Raw genomic sequence first — 20182 nt, forward strand, 5'->3', positions numbered from 1 at the left:
ATTTGAACTATAAAATAGACCAGAAGTGTTTGTAAAGTTTTGGTTTTTGCAGTGTAGCCTCTGCATGAGTTAGAAACCTTCATCATGGTTATTTTTAACATATAAAATGTGTGCTTCACTGGTTGCCACCTTGCTGTGCAAATGAGTGCACTCAGTTATGCTGTATTGAGAGAAGCCTGCAGTGAACGATCAATATCCATTCCGCTTATACACTAAATATATTTTTTAAAAACAGAAGGAGCCTCTTTTCTCAGCACAAGGAGCCATAAACGATCTGATTGAATAACACACAGCTCAACTTTGTTCAAACTGTTTCCCGTCCTTCATCTGGTGCTTTTGGGCCGCAGCTTTCTGGTGGTCCTGCGCCAGGTTCACACTTTGACCCTTTTCTCTGCTGTGGCTCCAGCTGATGCCTGCACATTGCTGGTAAATGATGGGGCTGCTAGAGCCGGGAGCCTAATTAAGACAGGCACACTACCGGACCTGAACCCCCCACTGGGAGGTCAGTGGAACAGGAGACGGACTTCTGCTGTAGGTGATATTACAGGGTGCAGAGTTACTAGCATTGGCTAGCTGACTGTTCACACCGCGTCTGCTGTAAAACGGCAGATGCTCGTTCTGTCTCACAGATCCTCAGAATCACTCTGCCATCTGGGAAGTGATACAGAAGCACAAAGTTCAGTTTGTTGCCACAAGCTGCCAATGCATATATTATCTATTTTCTTTTGGATACTAAAAGAATGCACAACATTCTTTTGCATAATTTCATATATATGACAATAATGTAGGGATAAATAAGCTGGAAAATTCAGCTTAAAAGATTGTTTTTATTTAACCATTTAATTAAGTAAAGGAGACATTTACTTACTTCCTTGAACAGTTAGATTAGGTCTATGTTTGTTACATAATGAGATTTTAATCTGCTCAGATCTACCTATGTTGATCTCTTTTCAGCTTGAGCCATTCTGGGACGTCTTGTCACTTTAAGTCTAAATAAGCTGCTGCTGGCGACGCCCCCCAATTCAACATTTAGACTGGCATGTGAAAATGGCTGCCAACAGATGCACAATTATACAACCGTACATCTTTGAAAATCAGAAGTGTAGCCTCCTGTACAACCAGCTAGAAAGCAGAAAGTGGTTCCTGGATGGTAAGTCAACAAGACACTTGTGTTGTCCAGCAGCCATTGTACGGCGCATACAGCGATAAAACCAGCTGACCAAACATGGTGGAGCTCAGCTTGGGTTGCCAGGTGACGGGATAGGCTTTGTTGGGGTTGCTAGGCAACTGCACAGTCCCTGCTGATTTGTAAAGCTGCGTTCCAGACACCAAAAAACATGAATGTGCAGTAATTAATTAGAGCTTGTGTTTTTTGTTTTGGAAGCTGTAGAAACTCAAATTGAAATATAAAAATTTGCAAAATTGTGCATAATTAGTCCCCTCTAATTAAATATAATGGGCTTGATGATTGGTTTGTCTCTTCATTGTGCAAACCTCAGGTGTGCCTATGGCAGGCTGTTTTAGCATAAAATCGGCTTCGTCTGGCTACTCGCAAATACATAATAAATATGTAAGAATTTGTTTTGCCTATAAACAACTAGATTTTCACTCCTGATTAATAAATTAAGATGTCTGCTTTTACATTGTGCTATGATCCTCAGGTGTTTTGACTTTTTGTTTTTCTTTTTTGATAAATTATTTATTTTCTTGCCATTTTGGTTTATTGTTTGTTAGTTCAGTTACTCTCATTGGTTGTTTTGAGATTGATATTCATTTTTGTTAATTGTTCGGGTTTCCTTTCCTCTCTCTGTCTGGAGTGATTTTGAAGTAAATGATGCCACTGGATTGAGGTCAAACATCTTCAATTGAAGCTTAATACATCTGAAACTTTATGACTTTCAAAATAAAATTTTTCAATAATTTTTCATAATTAGTCCATGCCACTAGAAAATATAACAGATTTATATTTAACAAGAAGCTAGATTGATTGTTTTTACCTTTGTTAAGTGGAATTATCATTTGAAAACATTTTTTTGTATTTACTCAGGTTTCTAATATCTGAAACACTTAAAAAAGTACAAAGGAGAGGGAATTTCATAAAGACTAAACCTTTTTACATTAGGTTTCTTTCTGAATTTCTCATAAATCCAAAGCAACATGAAGACAAACGTGAAAGTATAAAAACCCATTTAGAATATTATGAATACAATTTGATGTTTCTGTCTTTTCTCCTCTTTTAAACAGGAATCAGAATCACCTGCATAACACAGGGGGCAGCGACTCCCCAAATAATGAGCAACATAAAGCATTTTACTTTGTTTCAAGCTCTTGAGCCACCCCCAACAAGACACTGCCCTGGGCAGTGAGCCACATTAAAAACTTTCAACTGTTTGTGTCAAACTGACTGGAGATTTGGTGGCAGCATTGTTATTTTTCATTTACTTCCTTATGAAATGAACGAACATTTCTGTTAGCATCTGTGCTAGCTACTGTTATTATGTAAAAACGCTATTTCTCTGAGCCACCACTAGAGGGAGCTACAGCACTAACAACCTCACTGCCTCAGCTAAAACATTTGATGTTTTAGCTGGACTGGACTGGTAGTTAATGATACTTTTCACCCAATCACGTTTCCATGATTAAGAAAATACGTAGAACATTTTAAAAAAGAACACACTAATAGGGTTTAACGTATAAATAAACAGATCTTTACCAGGATCTGAAATGATAAAAATCCAACATTACGTGTAGAAAAACAAATACAACAAAGATGAAGCCCAGATGGGAAAGTGTTTGAAAATGTAAGTAACCTCCAGCTCGACCTTCAGTTCAGACTTTCTTTTTGACCAACCCTGAAAAGATTGCATATGAAAATTTTAAGGTCATAAGATGGATTTCTCTTCTTCTATTACATGATGTATGCGAACATTTCGAATACGTTTAATGCATAATGAAAAAAGGCATCAAAGCTCTTACTTTTCTCATTTCAAAAATTCAATAAATCCAAGTGCGAAAAAGTCCCAGAAACTAGAGCCTGTTGGGTTTATTCATCTGTTTGGTGGATTTTTGTGCTCATCTGTCTAAATCTGTAACTCCCTTTTCACAGGGAGCAACATGTCTGTTAAAGTATTTCATTTATTTGCAAAGACTTGTTGATCCAGCTCTTAACGCCAGTGTAAGGGGAGTTAATTGAAAGATTAGTCAGTTAAAGTTGACGCTCTTGGTGGATTCTGCGTTTTTCTGAAGGATTTTAAAGCTTGACAGATTTACCCAGCCTATTAAATCCTTGCTTCTGTAAATCTACGAGACCCTTTTCACCACTACCTCACCGCATTGTCTCCTGCTCCGGTTCTCAGTGCTTCTCGTCTTGAACTCCTCAAGGGCGTCATCAGTCTCTGCAGACCTCGTTGCTCACTGAAGGGTGTGGGGGGACTTGAGTTCCAGGGAAGCTTTGAATAACACAGAGAGGGGAGAAATAAAAGGAATAAGCCCCACAAGCCCTCAGTCATCCAGCAGAAAAGAGGAGACGCAGGAATAACCATGCCTGAGCCAGTCCCTGAAGGTATGCAGATACTTGTTATAACAGCATAATTTATCCTAATTACAGACAAAGACTTGGTTAAGTCACAGTGTTGATGCTTGAATTTAAATATCCTGCTCTGGTTTGACGTTTAAAATACACGATGCTGATCGTTTCTAAAGCATGTTGTGAAATAAGTGGAATCATCTCAAATATTTATGTGAGAAAAGCAAGTTTAAAGCGTTCACTTATGAAAACAAGCTAAGAGCTGCTATGATTGTATTGTTTTGGGAGGAAAGAAAAAGTGGATTGTTTGTACTTATTACACTCAAACTGTCTACAGAAAGTAACAAACTTTAGAGCATTTAATTCCCCAAGTTAAACCTAAAAAAACAAACATTTGTTACAGTGAAATCCTCATTTTGCAGATGTTAGAGAAGATAGAGAAAAGTGGGTTAATGATGCAAAAACAAAACTTTATTGTGATTGCAAATAACACAGAAAATTAAATTATTCCTAGACGTTAAGTTTATAAATGTAGTTTTATATGCCATAACTTTCACCCATCCACCTGCTGTGACATCATCGTTGTGTATTAGTGAAAGACACCAGAGTCATCCTTGCTCCATTTATCTGGAGCAGAGTTGCTACTGTGTTAGTGATACTTACATACTGCAGCTCAGCTCTGAGGGACTCAAGTTCATGTTTCAGTTTCTGCCTCAGTGCATCGCGTAAAGAACACACATTACGGCTATTTCAAAGTTTTTAGTGTTCTATTGTTATGTTGCATTCAAGTATTTTGCATTCTTTAACTATAAGGTATTTCTAAAACATTTTCCGTATTTGTTGCCCTTTTCCAAGCCTACATGAGCTTGTTAAAAAGCATTACTAGTCTGCAAATGACCTGTGTTCCTTATGCTACTTTACAATATTTAACTGTTCATAGCAAAAACAATATTAATGAACATTTCTTCTGTTGACCTAGCAAGCAGCTACTCAACTCAATATTCAGCTAAACAAAACTGAAATGCAAAGCTTGCAATTAAATAAAGGCAGATTATAACTGAGGAAGGATTTAAGTTTAAGTTTCCCAAACACTTTATTGGCTTCAGTTCCTAAAGACAAAAGGTCTGTACATACTCTGAGAGAACTGGTACATTCATTCTCACAGCACTGAGAAAACAAACTGTGGGCAGAACACCTGGCGTCAGGCTGGACTGGTAGAGAACTAAAATGTAATTTAATGTGGAAACGCAGCAATTTTCAAAGTTCTGCTTTTGTCTCAGGAATGTATTCTCTTCCCTGGTGATGACATACCGTTGTAACATAATGCCACATTGGGAAGGACTTCCTAACAGGTCCGCACTTGAGTTCTTGTGAAATATGAAACGTCCTAACAAAAAAGGAAAGTGTTATTCCTGACCACTCAGTAAAAAACTAAAAAAGAAATTTCAAGCTTTATTTTGCATGGTTTGTAAAATCTTGGACGGAACAATATTTTTTCCAGTTCTTGCACCGTATATACGGACCTAAAGCACTTAGCTCATTTGAATTAGCTCAAGTTTTCTACAGACTTAGCTAGTTTGAGTTCTATTACGAGTTATCAAACTTAGGTTTTCTAAACACTCTGCTAGGTAACGTATTCTAAAGACTTGCATATCTTGTATTTCTTAAAGACAAAGGTAGCTTGGATTTTGTAAAGACTTAGCTTGTTTGAGTTCCCTTAAGAGTTATTAACTCCAGTTTCCTAAACATTCAGCTGGCTATGAGCAGATCCCACTTTTGGCTATTAAATAAATAACTTCATGGGACCCTTAAGTTAGGTGTTCAGATAACCTACGACCTTCTCACTGTAAAGCTTGTTTGCCAAAAGTGTCCAGTTATGTAAGTCAGAAATGAAGGTAAAAAATATTGACGATACAATCCTCCTCATGCAGCTCGCTTCCTAAGACTCCACACCCGATAGGATGCAGTTGCTAAAAGTAGATCACTATTAAGAGAATTTAAAAACTCACTGTCTTGCAACTTCAATGCCTAACTAATTTACATCTTAGGAGGCAATCAAAGTGCAGGAGTTAATTTTCCAGTCAGCTTAGTTAAATTACAATTTGATTCAGAGCTGTGAACATTTCATTTCTCACACTTTTGGTTTACTATTTCTTATCTACAAGATGAGTTGAAACAAAATCTGAGCTGCTTCAGTCAATAGCAGCCTGATCCCGCCTCTCAACTAATTGCTAAAAATACTCTGGAATAAGTGGTGACCTTTCACACTTTTTCCCCCCATTACGTTCATCAAGTTTCACCCCACCCCGCCGTATCGGGTTTTGCCTTTCCACTCTGCTGTACCGGTGGAGATAAATCATGGCGTAATCTGCCAATTTTAACCAGAAAGTTCCTCCTCGGTCAGCAGGCCTGATGCGCCGTTCTGAATTTGGCTCGGCTCCAAGACAGTCCATCAAACACAAGACAGTTTTCCAGTCAATGGTTGGAGGCGATGCTGTAATTCATGATCATAATTCCCTTCATCACTGCATGCTGATGAAACACTATGAGAGTAAATTGAACCATAACTGCTCCGTGAAGTTTTTCCAGTCCCTCAGCGCAGTTTATCTTTGTCTGGATACAAGAACCTTGACTTGAAAAGATGACATGATTAATTCTCTCTTTGTCAATGAATAATGGTCTTTAGAGTCTTTAAAAAACTCTTACGAACACTATCTGTCACTGCAAAATCAATGAGGAAACGACGCACAATAAACCGAAACTGGAAAAGAAACTCCTACCCTGAGTGGCAGCTCTCTGATGAACTGCTTTTAAAAACAAAAGTTGGCTGAAAAGCACATTATTTATTGTGTAATTTTAAGGCAAACTTTTTAAAAAAAGATGAAAAACTGAATATATAAATTGTATATATTTCAGTCTAGATGTGAGAGTTTTCATTTAAAATGTTCACATAACTGGGATCCTGCAGAAAACAAAGATAATCTAACAGTGTTGATAATGGCTGGTATGAATTTGATAAATGAATTCCTGTTAAATTCTGCCATGGTCATAATGTAACCTCAGCAGAAGTGGATTTGGCATGGGTTAGTAAATGAGAAAAAAATGTGTTATGATATCTGTGGATGAGATGCAGCCGTAAACCCAGCGTGTCTTTATGTCCGTGTCGTTAACGACGCTGTAAATCAGATTGTCAGAGTCAAATATAGAAATGTAAACAAACGGTGAGGTGAAGAGCTGATCTGATTCTTCCGCACAGAAAAGAAAACATAAACCTTAACGTAAAGCGTCTTGAACTTTCTTACCGTGTGTCACATTACATCCCCAAACGTTTTTGTAGAAGAAAAGGAAACTGGAAAAGGAAAATTCAATCAGAAAAGTGTCAGCCCTCCAAAATGTGATATTTATGATGCTCATAAACCTCTAATGCCCTAAATAAGATCTGCATTTATGCAGATTACACACGAGGGGTTTCTGAAGGCTGCTGATTTTATTTAGGGGGATCAGAGTAAAAGTGGCAAGTCTCAATGGAGTACACAGAAGCTTGACTGTGGCATCACAAAGTGTTAAAAAACTTTAACAAAAGCAGAAAAGTTCTTTCTATAAAAGAACAAAATATGCAGCCCTCTCCCCAATATTTGTGTATTTTGCAGACTTGACCTACATAGCATTAAAAATTAGACTAATTATGAGTCTTGCACAGTCCTGCACATGGTACCTCTGGGGGTGTCTGAGGGAAACATTTACACTGTGAGAAACAGCTGTGCAGAAGTTGATTACCCGGCTTCATCCCAAACTTGTTGAAGATGATCAAGACTCTCGCCTCTCCCGGCGGATTACACCAGCAGCTGCTGATGCAGATTTACCTCCATGCTGGTGTTGTGTTCTCTAACAGCCTCTCAGAAGTTTGTACAGCACTCCGAGTCGAGTAGCATTTTGTTTTTGAATGTGTCGGTTGACGTTCTCATTTAAAAGGGAAAAAAAAAGTCGTGTTTCCTAGGGGTCCGCGTAAGGGGCAATGGTTCGATTTTTCATTTCGGCCGCTGAATTTCAAGCCTCTCACCTCTCAAGTGAGAGGTGAAGCTCTTATGGTTAACTTGGCTTACTATTCAAGGAAAGTGCGTGCAGCTTGAGAGAACGTGGCCTGGCTGCAGGGAGGTCATAAGACACCGTCCCTGGCCTTTAAGATCCACTGAAGTGACCCCCACAGAGACACTTGGGGAGCCTGGGGTATATCATACGCCTCTATTTCAGTTGAGAATTTTCTTTTACCCAAATTAGGTCTCAACAAAGACACCCTCATTAAAAAGGCACATCCCCTCCCTCCTTTATGGTTCTAGCTTAACCTTTTAATCATGTCTCTACATCAGGATATCCGTTTCAAAGATCTGGTCCAGGTGAGACACATGAAATTTCAAAGGGGAACCTTCCTGTTCTTGTTAAATTCATGTTATTGCTTTAGAGCTAAAACATTCCTGAAGTGTCCGCTTTATCTAAAGCTATCAATTCCAGTCCCAGGCAAACAAATGTCTATATAAATATTGTCAACAAGATGTAATTAAAAGATACTTCAAAGGTTTAACATCCATCAATATCTATACAGGTTACCATCTTCATGTAACTTTATATACAGTATCCCCTAAAAGCTTAAAATAAATTATTACTTTACAGTAGGAACATGATCTAACACTGACATTTTTGAAAAATACAAAAAGAATGTCACTAAGAAAATATAGCATCCCAGAAACTCTTTCTTTATATTTTAAGTTACTTTCCGCTGTATATAAACATGTCGTGACAAAGACTTGTACTTCTTTTAGCCTCTGGCCTCCAGGCAGGATGAGGATACACATTTTGGCCCCATGCAGTGGGAGAAAAATGGGAAAAATCTGTTTAGAGAACAGCAGCACAGAGGGACGTCTTGGTGTCGCCAAGCAACCGTTAGAAGCTACCAACACGTTTTCTCTGTCCCACCATCACAAATAGGAGTTTTCTAAACTCACCTGGGACTTTAACTGGAACTATGCACTTTGATCTGGTGTGAAACAGAGAATCCTTGTAAGAGGGGGTCATCACTGGGTCTTACAGTGTGGTAATAATCTAAAATAAAGGGCCAAATCAAAGTAGAAATACATAACCATCCACCAAATCAACTTTTTTTCTTAATCTTGAAATGTAAGGTTGAAGAGAAGAGGAAAAGAGGACGTCCGACTCTAGAGAGATCATCGCAAACATGATTTTTTAAAATTTTCTACAAAAATGAAACTTATTGAACAATTATTTTCACATCTTTACCAGAGGTTCTGATAAATGTGTGTGTAAAATGTAAATGATGTGTGTAAGTAACAGTTTTCTTTGTCTGTTTCACAGCTAAACCGGCGGAGGGTAAGTCAGCATTTCTGCTTTTGTCCCATTATTTATGTTGTGCCTCCTATTATCACATTGTGACACATTTATGGCTCATACATATTTCTTTTAGAGTTTTACTCACAAATCATGTCGAGTGCTGGTTTCATGCTGACTTCAAACACTTTTTAATCAGCTTTCACAATGTTTTTTATTTATTCATGGACGTTCTGTCAGGAGAGCATCTCTATTTAAATTATAAATAGCGCTGTGTTTCTACTGTATGCTGTAGAACGGGGATATTAATACCTTCTGGCATTCTGGGTGAAAAGCTGCTTTTTTTTGTACATTACATCATTTGTAAATTGAATGTGGTTTGAATTTCCTCTGCTGTTAGGCTCTCTAACGTTTTGTTTCTATGGTGATATGACTTGTTATGCTGCGTAAAATAAACATGCATCGGCAGCTGATGAAGGTGAGAGGCTTTCTGTAATTTTATTTTCTGTGATTTGAGGTGGTTTTTTTATGTGTGTGGACCTGAGTGGGATCAGGTGGAGTGATTATATTTGAATAAAACCTCTTTGTTGAGTGGTTTAATCATTCAGAAACCGATTTTCTACCAGGTTGTAGGAAGATGATGCAGTTTTATCAGCAGCTTTGCAAAATATTCCAACCTGTTAAACTTTCCTCACATTTTTCACTCATAAAAACTACAAACTTTAATGTATTTTATTGAGATTTTCTGATAGATAAACAGGAAAACATATGCAGACCTCTCCTGTATATAACTGTCACGATAACAAATTTTGCTGGACGATAAATTAGAAGTTATTGCAATAAACAATAATATTGTTGTTTTGAGACCATTTTTAAGTGATATAACGGTAATGGCAAAAATAATAATGCAAGAGAATATTCTGAAAGATTAGTAAACTTTAAATTTATGAACATTTAACACTGGAACTGGAAGACATTTTAAATATCCAAAATAAATAAACAAAACAAATAAAATTAATTTTGAAATCTGTAAACACAATTGTCCTTCAAAATAAGAGCTAGTTGAGACCAAAACACCAAACTGAAAACTTTTATCATCCAGTTTTTGGTAGAAAGAGAGAAAATAGAGATAAACGAGAAATAATGCTAATGGAAATTATTGAGATTGTTTTAATTTATCATGCGATTAATTTATTGTTTATTATGACAGGTCTAGTCCTGCAGAAGAAAAAGAGTTGCAGAGTTACAGTTAGGGGAAAACTATTTTTGTATTTGACTGTAAAGTAAAATCAGAAAAAAATTGTAGAGATTTGTTGCTTTTGTGTGAATTTTGCAGATTTTGAAAAATTGTGAAAAACTGGAAAGACTTATTGATGTAACTTGGAGTCTAGAGGGCCACATACAAAGCTACGGCGGGCCAGATTTGGCCCCCAGGCCATGAGTTTGAGACCTGTGATTTACATGAACAACTTGTAGAAACACCAACAGATCCTTATGCACATTTTTTTCAGTTACTGATTCAAAATCTGGAATTTATCATTTTTAAAAAAGTTTTTCTACTTTATGTTCTATCCCAAAAGAATCCCAGTGAAGTTATAATCTGACAAAATGGTTAAAAGTTTGAAACGGTGTGAATACTTTTGCAAGTGACTGTATCAATCTATTCTTTTGTTTTGTAATGATGGTTGAAGATATTTAATTTAATATCCATGTTTCAGTGTGATTCCTCAGAGTTTTTGTGAATTTGAATGTTTATTTATGGACTGGTTTCTTTTTTCTGAATGAGGCGGAGAAGATAATCCATTCATGTGGATTATGATCTATACTGACTGAGTGCAAATGGATGCATTTTCTGCATCCATGCGCTGCGTTTCCCACATTGACCTTTGGACTACATTTCACTGCAGGCATGGAGAGTGTGAGAAAATGTCTGCAAGTGTTTGTTGATCGAATGATTTGGGTCAAATTTAAACCTTTTCTCTTATTCCTCAGCAATATTCCCAAATGTAATTATTTCTGGAGATATTGTTAAAAATGTATTTGCATTAGCAAAACCATATAGATACAATATAACTGAATGTTGTTTCCACGCATAATTTGCACTAATTTCCCTTCATTTCCTCTAGATGCGTCGCCAGCAGATGGAGGTAAGGTGAAATCCTGGCAGTGAATTCACATGGACGCCTGACTTGACATACAATGTCCTAATGTATTATATACACATACATAATCTGTTTCATGCATGCATAAAAAATGCATACATGTGCCGGTCTGCTCCACAATGGAAGCAGTGCATGAGCTGTGATTAATTTTTTCCCCGATGACCCTCATAAATTATTGATAAATATATAAAACGACTTTAATGAACATAAAAAATTAAATTAACATGGTGGTGGTCACTAAGCGCTCTGCTGCTGTAATGCATAATTCATTTCAGCCTCGGTGGCCGGTGCGTTGCTCTTCTCTCTGTTTGTTTTCTGTATATTATATGTTGTGTGTGGGATTTTAAAAAACGCTCTTAAGCTTCAGAGTTGCTGCTATCTGAGGATTTTTTTTCCTCGTATATGTAAGATTTTGAGGATCCTTGTTATTTATTCTGGGTGTTATACGCATGCAGAAATACTGAAGACAGAACTTGTAAGCTTGTCTGAACATTTTGATTTGGCTTCAGAGGATTTTTTTTATGTGACTGCATTAGATTTCTGCTTTATTTGCAAGCGTTTCATCGTTTCTGTGCACAAGCTTTTGCTTCATAGCAGCTTTTTCAGTGGTTTTGCTTCCTTGTCTGCACCAGGTTCAGAAGCAGACGATGATGGTAAGAAATAAAAGAAATGTTCACCTGAGTGCTGATAACATTATTTCACTTGTAGTTTTAGTATTTGATCCATTTCATTCCTATTAATTTTTACGATTATTGGATATTATTTTTGACTGCTTTAACGTGGACTGATCTAAAACCCGTTTTCTTCCTTTCATTATTCTAACGTTTTAGTTTTGTTTTTGATATATGCAGAAAAGGCAAAGCTGAAGTTTTTTGTTTTGAAGTTTTCTTTGCAATCAGAGACGCAGCTGCCTGACTGTAAGGAATAATGAAGGAGCTTCTCTACGCTCCTCCTGATCACCTGCGATCATGGAGGAAGTTTTCTCTCAGCAATCACACTGCAAAAACACAAAATCTTACCAAGTATTTCTGGTCTAGTTTCTACTGCAAATATCTTAGTGTTAGTATATCTTGGAATAAGACAAACCAACTTAAAAGAAACTTTTCAGCAATATATATGCACTTGTTTTAAGTACTGGTTCCATTGGCAGATAAATTAAGTTGTAACATGGGAAAAATGTCTTGTTATAAGTGAAATAATCTGCTATTGGAATAAGTACTTCTTTATCAATATTAAATAATTATTTACTTAAAACAAGCCTCTATATTTCGCTACAGAGCTACTTGTAAGTTAGTTTTGTCTTATTTCAAGTGTACAACATATTTGCACTATAAATTAGACCCCAAATACTTAGTAAGATTTTGTGTTTTTCCAGTACAATCATTCAAAGAAAAAAAATGCTTTATTGATCCTAAAGAAATATCAATTAAATCATACTATTATCAAATATAGTGCACTGGATAAAAATCAATCAGGTGAAACATTGTTTATTGGTATAAACTACCAGAACTACCTTTATAGTTCTAAACTTCATCACATTGTAGTTAATGCGATGAATCGACGGCAGCAGCTTTCTCTTGTTCTGGATATTCCCAGGAATCCCAAGATGTTCAAGAAACAAAAAAAGGAACTATTCAGGAATAGTTCCATTGCAATACTATGGAACACATACTGTATTTTTGTATCTATGTGAGAAATTAGTATTTAGTTCATTCAACTGTGGGCGCTTGTTTCTGCTTCCCGTCGTCATGACGCTGCGTATGCCCTCTGACCTTTTCATGATGTTGCTCCCTGAGCAGAGGCCTGCCCCTCCCATCTGTGACTTATGACGCTGCTCTCTGTGCTGCTCCGGTCCTGCAGGCGGTCCCGACAATGAGAGCAGCAGCACAGCTGTGTTGAAGTACAACACAAGCAGCTGTTACTGCTAGCATACCAGCATCATCTGATTTCAGGACACGTTTATACTCGGCTCTTGGGCGAAAACCGAGCCGCACTTATGAGGTCAAGCAGTGAAGTCATTGAAGAAATCTTGAAAGGGGACCTATTATGCGTAATTCACTTTTTGCGCATATTTATACTTCAATTTGGGTCTCCACTTCTTCTAAAAACAACCCAACTGCTTAAAAACAGCTGTTTTTTGGCAATAAGTTAAGGTTTTTTGGTGCCTGGAAAATGAAACATTTCAAAAGCCTTTGGGACGTAACATTATAAATCGGAAGGCACTGCGCTGTTACCTAGCAACCCAAGCTGAGCTCCAGCATGTTTGGTTTTACAGTTTTGTGCACTTTACAATGGCTGCTAGAAAAGACAAGTGTTTTGTTCAAATTCAAAAACACTTTATTGATCCAAAGGGAAATGAAATAATAATTGTTAACTTACCATCCAGAAATCACCTGCTGCATTCCTGTTGGTTGTGCAGTTGGCTCCACTTCTGCTTTTCAAATATGTTACTGTCGCAGCCATTTTTACATGTGGGTGTAAAGGTTGAGTTGGGGGGCGTGGCCAGCAGCTTACTTGGATTTAAAGTGACAGGACGCCCTAAAACAGCTCAACATAAGCAGAACGGAGCAGACTGAAATCTCATCATCTAAGAAGGATTTTGTGCAAAATAATGTAATGAAGGTCAAATTTAATCACAAGATGAGGATTTGAGAAGCCTGTTTTATGATCTCAGATGCCTTCAGATAATCTAGTTAAACTTAATAGCACGGCCTTTGAAGCAGATTCATAAATGAAATTACCAATAAAGTATGTTGTTGGTGGTTAGCTCAGGTTTTACAAGAGAAATCCAGGAGCTGTCGGTCATATCAGCTTGCCTGCTAGATTCACATGAGAAGAGCATGTTTTTTATTAATTAACCAGGAGGAGATTAGATGTGGAGATGTTTTAAAAGCGTCAGGGCTTTAGGACCCGTTCACGCCAGACTTTATAAGTTCTGAGAGAGATTTTCTGGGATGCAATGCTCCCGTTCGTACGGCGCTATTAACAAAAGGAATCTTAACACGTAGGTGAGGCTAACTATCCATGTTCTCTGTGCTAATAAAGTGCTAATATTGCTATGCATTATTAGCATAGCAATGCTCTGCTCCAGTGGAACAGAGAGAAGCACACACACCTCCAAATTGTGTGCATAGGCTGCTGACTGAAAGACAGAGATAAACTGTGAGTTTTTCAAATTAAAGTTCACATGTAAAAGGTATTTTTAATGCAATAAAGCATAGTATTTAGGCAGCAAAAGAAAAGACAAGTGTCTAGAAAAGAAGGCAAAAAATGTAAGATAATGTTCATTTTTATGTTTTATTGTAAACATTTATGTAAGAGAAGAGTCAGGCAGTGCATACGAAAGAGAAGTCACTGTGAAACATTTTTAGTCTTTTAAAATTAAGATGATCAATATTATAAACTATCTCTAGAATCATATTTGCGTTTAGTGGGATTATTTTTTACATTTGATCCCCGAGAATTAATTTTTATAACTCTGATGCTGAAAATGCATAACTTTTTGAATCTTTGAACCTTCTTCCTTCACTGACAGACATCAACAATCGAATTACTTTTTACCAGGAAAATATCAAATATTTTCCATCATATCGCATTAAGCTGAAACCATGTCCTCTAAAAATAATCACACCAATGATTACATCACAATTAATTCACATGGGCTTTTAAATGACAGGCAGACAAACAAACTAAGACTGCCTCTGCAGATGGAAACAAGATATTTCAAATTAAAATAAAGATATAGTGAGAGTTTGCTTTCATCTTGTTTGTTACAAAAATTGGAAAAAATAGGGAGGTTGGCAAAAAAAAAAAGTAAATTCTGTGCTTTGTGTTTTTCCAATGGCCCTTAAAGTTCACCGTACCTATCGGCCCCAGAAACCTTACAAACTCGACCCCAGACCAAGCTGCCAGGAATCCTCTGCTCCTTGATACGTTTCCTTCACTCTGGGTTGCCATCCGTCCATTTTAGCTTCTATTTTTGATATTTATGATGCGTTTCATCACCTGTTGGGACTCCAAAGCGGGTATTGAACTACACCGAGTTTGCCTTTGCCGTATTTATTACAAGAAGAATTTCCATGAGTGAAGAGCTGATCATACCAAGGCTGTTTCCAGCCATATAAACAGGGGTATAAAGTTAAAGGGGGATAATCTCCACTTGGGCCGCAGCCATGTGATCTGGCCCACTTAATCACTACCAAACCGAAGCTAAAAAATGTATATCTGCGATGGCGTTCAATGGAAATTAGCCATTCTAGAGGACTCAGGCAGATTTATATGAAACCTAAACTAATACACACGCATATTGTAGGAATATCAACTTTATACCGGACAACGTTATGGTATCAGTCCAAAGAAAGCAATCAAAGTAATTTCTAATAATTGTTTTGATGTTTGACAATTAAACCAAAAGTAATCATTTGATTACTTTGCGTCAGTAAAGGAAAGTCATGATCCCACAATAATGTTTTAATGTGACTGTGTGACGTGTAAATATTGTAATAATTTCATTTCTCTCTAAAGCTGCTTGATCCCAGACCGTAGAGCGTCTTTCAGACTCCTCAGTCTGAAATCAAGCTGTTTTACTGGCTGTGTTCATTTCCTGTTGACCTATGGTACAGTATAACTCCACATTGTTATACTTCCATATGTTAAAAAGTGATGTTTGTTTTTCCCAGCTGAGAAAAACGCTGCGGGCCAGGGTAAGAGCGTGACGCGTGACATCACAGTGACACTGCTAGTCTGCATGACTGAGATGATTGAATGCTACGTGTTCGTTAAATGTTGTGCTTTCTCCGTTGTGTTACTGCAGCAGTGCAGACTGTAACAATTTAGTAGAGGGGACAAATGTGGCAGAAAGATTTATAATAAATTAGGATTTTAATTGTATTATTGAAACATTTTGTTTATGCCTGGACTTTAACTGAGCCATTGATCAGGTATGTTTTGATCTGAACCATTCTACTGCAGCTCTGGCTGTATGTCTAGGGTCAAAGACAAGCAACCCCACAGCCTTACGCCACCACCACCGTGTTTCACTGTGTGGATGGTGAGCAATATCAATTTAATTGCATCATTTGTGATGATAATGCAGTATATAATTATAGCCAAATAAATTTATTCAAAAGGTATTTCCAGATGGCCACAAAAAGACACACAGAACAAACAAACAGGCATACACACTCAATTTTGCACCAACCAGTTGTCAACACGAATATAAATCTTATTTGTTTACATTATTATGAACAGGTTTGTTATGTCAGGTTCATGTCTTCTCATTATTTGTTTAGAAAAACCTGATTCCATGCGTGTAATCGTTACAAACCTGAATTCTAAATCCAGAACCGGCACCCAAAGTGTGGAAGTGTAAAGGTCACCAGCTGCTGCGTGTTGGTAGAGGTCTTATACTTAGTACAGTCTGTCTTCATTATGACGTCGTGAACCCTGTAATTCTCACTTCGCCGTAGCGTTTATATGTCGCTGGAACTTCTGCTTGCCTGGAAAAGTTACTGGCTCTCTGCTGCGAGGGAGTGTTGCTGCTTTACTCACAAGAAACCTGAGAAACTGTTGATTAAAACGAGCGTCCAAAAAACACAGAAGAACCACGTGATACATTTTTAGAAAGATAGGATCTGTGTGATAAAAGCATGCAAGTGTCACTTGCCTGTAATGCCAGTTTAATGTCTGCCATCATTAGCAGAAGTCCTGTGGATTAGAGATTGTTATTGTAGCCCTTAGAAGCCATCTTGGGAATGTTGAACATGGAGATAAGCGATGTGTTTCATAATATGTGTTGGTGCCCTCAGCTTGTGTATGTCTTTTTGCTGCACTCCTGTTGCACTAAAAAAAAAAAAAGAGATTTTAAAATGGCATCTAAAATGTGAATTTATTAAGTTCTTATGGTTTTGTTTCAGAGAATCAATCGACTTCACTCTCTGGGCTTTTTGTGGAGAAGCCGGCAGAGAACGTGGTCGCTGTAGCAGGTCAGGTTCATTTGTTTCTTGCACTGCAAAAACCTAAATATTCTAAAATATATCTAGTTTCAAGTACAGATATCTCAGTACACTGGAAATACGAGAAAACTAACTTACAAGCAACATTTCGGTAAGAAATAGGAGCTTGTTTTAAGTAAATGATTCCTTAGTTTTCATGAAAAGCACTTTATGAAAACTACAGGCCTGTAGTTCCTTTTATAACTAGAACTTTTTCTAGAACTCTATTAATATTAAGGAATTATTTACGTAAAACAAGCTCCCATATTTCACTGAAAAGCTTCTTGTAAGTTAGTTTTCTCTTATTTCCATTGTGCTAAGGTATTTGCACTAGAAACTAGACCAAAATTACTTGGTAATATTTTGTGTTTTTGCAGTGTGCTCATTCAAACGGGTGATATGTAAAATATCAGAGTCGATTGTTATGATTTTTTTTGTTTGTTTGTTCTGACTGGACAGGGTCGGATGTGACCTTCGTAGCCAAGGTGGACTCCAGCACCCTGACGAGGAAACCCACCATGAAATGGCTGAAGGGGAAGTGGCTGGACCTCGGCAGCAAGGCGGGGAAACACCTGCAGTTTAAAGAGACCTATGACAGAAACACCAAGGTGTGTGTGTGGGCGTGTGCATGCGCGTTCCAATATCATCTTTCAAACTATAACTCCTTGCAAAAGTATTGAATATTTCTGAAATTTCATCACATCACAACTGCAAACTTCAGTTTGTTGGGATTAAACATGAAGTGGAAGAAACATTCTACATTTTTACTCATTATTAGTAAAACTCCTCAAACTGGTGAACATCTGCTATCAATGATGAGGCCTAGTCTGCACGTAGTCGAATATTTGGGGAAATTAATACATTTGTATGCATTTTGCCTTTCATCCACATGAAAAATCAGTCTTGCATCACTAAAAATTATTATTTAAAAAAGTAAATGAAAGTGGAGATTTAAAAAATTTTGTTTGCATGTTTACATCAGAAAACGTAGATTTAGGCTCATGAATGAAATTCCAGTATAGCCAGGTACTTACTTTGACATGATTCCCAATCGACATTGTTTTGTTTTATTAACTTCATTTCATAATGCAGTTTTTAAAACTAGTCCAACTTTTATATCTTTACACAGAAATGAAACTCCTGGCAACATTTTTATTAATCTCTAACAGGAAGTTGTGGTTGCTTTGAAGGATTGTGATTGGCTGACATAAGTTTTAGCTTTGCGCTACACTGCCCCCTATGGGTTTGGCATGTTTAAAACGACGCTCAGAGGCGGATTAGTGCTGGTTCATATGAATAAAAACTTTTCTGAAGCCACTCCTGTGTGTACAATTATATACAAATATATACTAAACTGTACACAATAACTGAATTTAATTGTATTTTTTAATTTACTCATATTTACTGATGCTCTCGTGTAACAGTGGAGAAAATAGCAAAAGTAAAATTTCCGATTATGCTGTTCATTTTGTTTTATTTACCATCATTAATTGAAAGTTATCATGACAATAATAAATCCAAATTCTTATCACGATGAGAAGTTTTTTACGATAAGTGAAACGATATGATAAATGCCCACCAGGTAGAATCCTAGTAAAATACACTGAAGCTTGTAGGTCTAATGTGACAAAATGTAAAGGGATTTAGGAGACATAAATACTTTTGCGTCTTCCTTCCTTAGATCTACACGTATGAAATGAAGATCATCAAAGTGGTGGCTGGAGATGCTGGAGGCTACAGGTGTGAGGTGACGGCTAAAGACACATGTGACAGCTCCACCTTTGAGATCTCAGTGGAGGGTGAGTGAAAACGGACCCTGGGCCGCGGCGCACTGCTGCGGATTCTGCATGCTTTACCGTTTTGATCCCTCAAAGCAATAATCTGCGTTGTCGGCAACTTCTCTTGTTACAGCTGCACATCAGGAGAACCAAGCAGATATTTTGTCTGCATTCAAAAGAGCGTGAGTGCTTCAGGGATTTCTCTTCTGTCTCTGTGTGGGAATACATGAACTTACATCCTATTTATAACATTTTTAGTGTGTGTGAGCAGGACTTTCAGTTCATTTTTATCGTGGATTAAATGTGTAAAGTCAGTTGTTAACACCTTGTGTTTCTACATACAGAGATGCTGGAGAGGATGAAGGAGATCTGGATTTCAGTGCCCTGCTGAAAGCTACTAAAAAGTAAACATGATGAGCATTTAGTTAGCAGGATTATCAGTTAGGTTTTCTTTAAAATGTCCTTCCCGTTGCTAACAGGAAGAAGAAACAAAAAGAGGAACCAGAGATTGACGTGTGGGAGTTGCTGAAAAGTGCCCACCCAAGCGAGTATGAAAAAATCGCCTTTCAGTATGGCATCACCGACCTGAGAGGCATGCTGAAACGTCTAAAAAAGATGAAAGAGGTGCAGAAGCCTAGTGAGGGTAAGTCAGAGGGGTGGAGACCAGCTGGAAAGAGGCGAGGGGTTACAGAGTGGGCAGACAGTGACATACTTTCAGCTTGTGGGTAATTTCTCTTTCTGTTTGAATTCCCAGCTTTCCTGAAGAGGCTCGAGTCTTGCTACTCAGTGGAAAAGGGCAAGAAAATCGTGATGTCATGTGAAGTTCTTGACCCCAACGTTCAGGTCAAATGGTTGAAGAATGGCCAGGAGATCAAACCCTCAGCAAAGTACATGCTTCACCCAGCACACACACATCCACTTTGACCAGTTCGTTTTGGTATAAATATATTTATCGACACATTTCCTTCCTTGTATCATGGAGTCAAAATAATCAAGCTGAGATGGACTCAATGGGCAGCGCTTTAAATGGGCAGCGCTAAAATTAGCAGAAGCACAACGTCGCATTTGGAGACGATTCTGTTGTCACCGGGTTTTATTTTTAGCCGGTCATAAGGAGCCTCCCAGTAGAAAGGAGATCTTATTCCCCCCAAGCAAACTCACTCATAAACTCATCAACACAAAGAGCTCCGTCACTGCAAGTCCTGCCAAAGCATTCAAAATGTTATTTTATGTTTTGTTTCTCTACCATATTTGCTCATGTGGAGTCTATCTGTTTCCATTCTTGCTAACTAAAAACTTAGTTGTGCTAACCCTAAAGCACTAATCATAAACATTAGCTACACTAACACTGATGTACTATACCAACAAAGCATTTAGCAGAAG

The 20182-nt window shown here is 37.5% G+C and overlaps 1 protein-coding gene across 4 annotated transcripts in view; it reads left to right on the top strand.

Annotated features, from left to right (window-relative positions):
* The first annotated feature begins 3393 nt into the window (after nucleotides 1-3393).
* Nucleotides 3394-20182, top strand: part of LOC114158346 (myosin-binding protein C, fast-type-like) — a 35279-nt gene continuing 18490 nt past the window's right edge. The window contains exons 1-12 of one of the 4 annotated variants that reach the window (XM_028039723.1): nucleotides 3394-3562; nucleotides 8894-8908; nucleotides 10993-11013; nucleotides 11661-11681; nucleotides 15708-15731; nucleotides 16944-17012; nucleotides 17481-17629; nucleotides 18703-18820; nucleotides 18933-18981; nucleotides 19144-19203; nucleotides 19279-19442; nucleotides 19554-19686. In XM_028039723.1, coding sequence (XP_027895524.1) covers nucleotides 3541-3562; nucleotides 8894-8908; nucleotides 10993-11013; nucleotides 11661-11681; nucleotides 15708-15731; nucleotides 16944-17012; nucleotides 17481-17629; nucleotides 18703-18820; nucleotides 18933-18981; nucleotides 19144-19203; nucleotides 19279-19442; nucleotides 19554-19686 — 845 coding nt within the window. In that variant the 5' untranslated portion in view covers nucleotides 3394-3540. The remainder of the gene's footprint in view (nucleotides 3563-8893; nucleotides 8909-10992; nucleotides 11014-11660; nucleotides 11682-15707; nucleotides 15732-16943; nucleotides 17013-17480; nucleotides 17630-18702; nucleotides 18821-18932; nucleotides 18982-19143; nucleotides 19204-19278; nucleotides 19443-19553; nucleotides 19687-20182) is intronic. The other 3 variants (XM_028039740.1, XM_028039732.1, XM_028039748.1) reach the window with 3 other exon arrangements.

The sequence above is a fragment of the Xiphophorus couchianus genome, chromosome 2, assembly GCF_001444195.1.
Source record: "Xiphophorus couchianus chromosome 2, X_couchianus-1.0, whole genome shotgun sequence".
Lineage (NCBI taxonomy): Eukaryota > Metazoa > Chordata > Actinopteri > Cyprinodontiformes > Poeciliidae > Xiphophorus > Xiphophorus couchianus.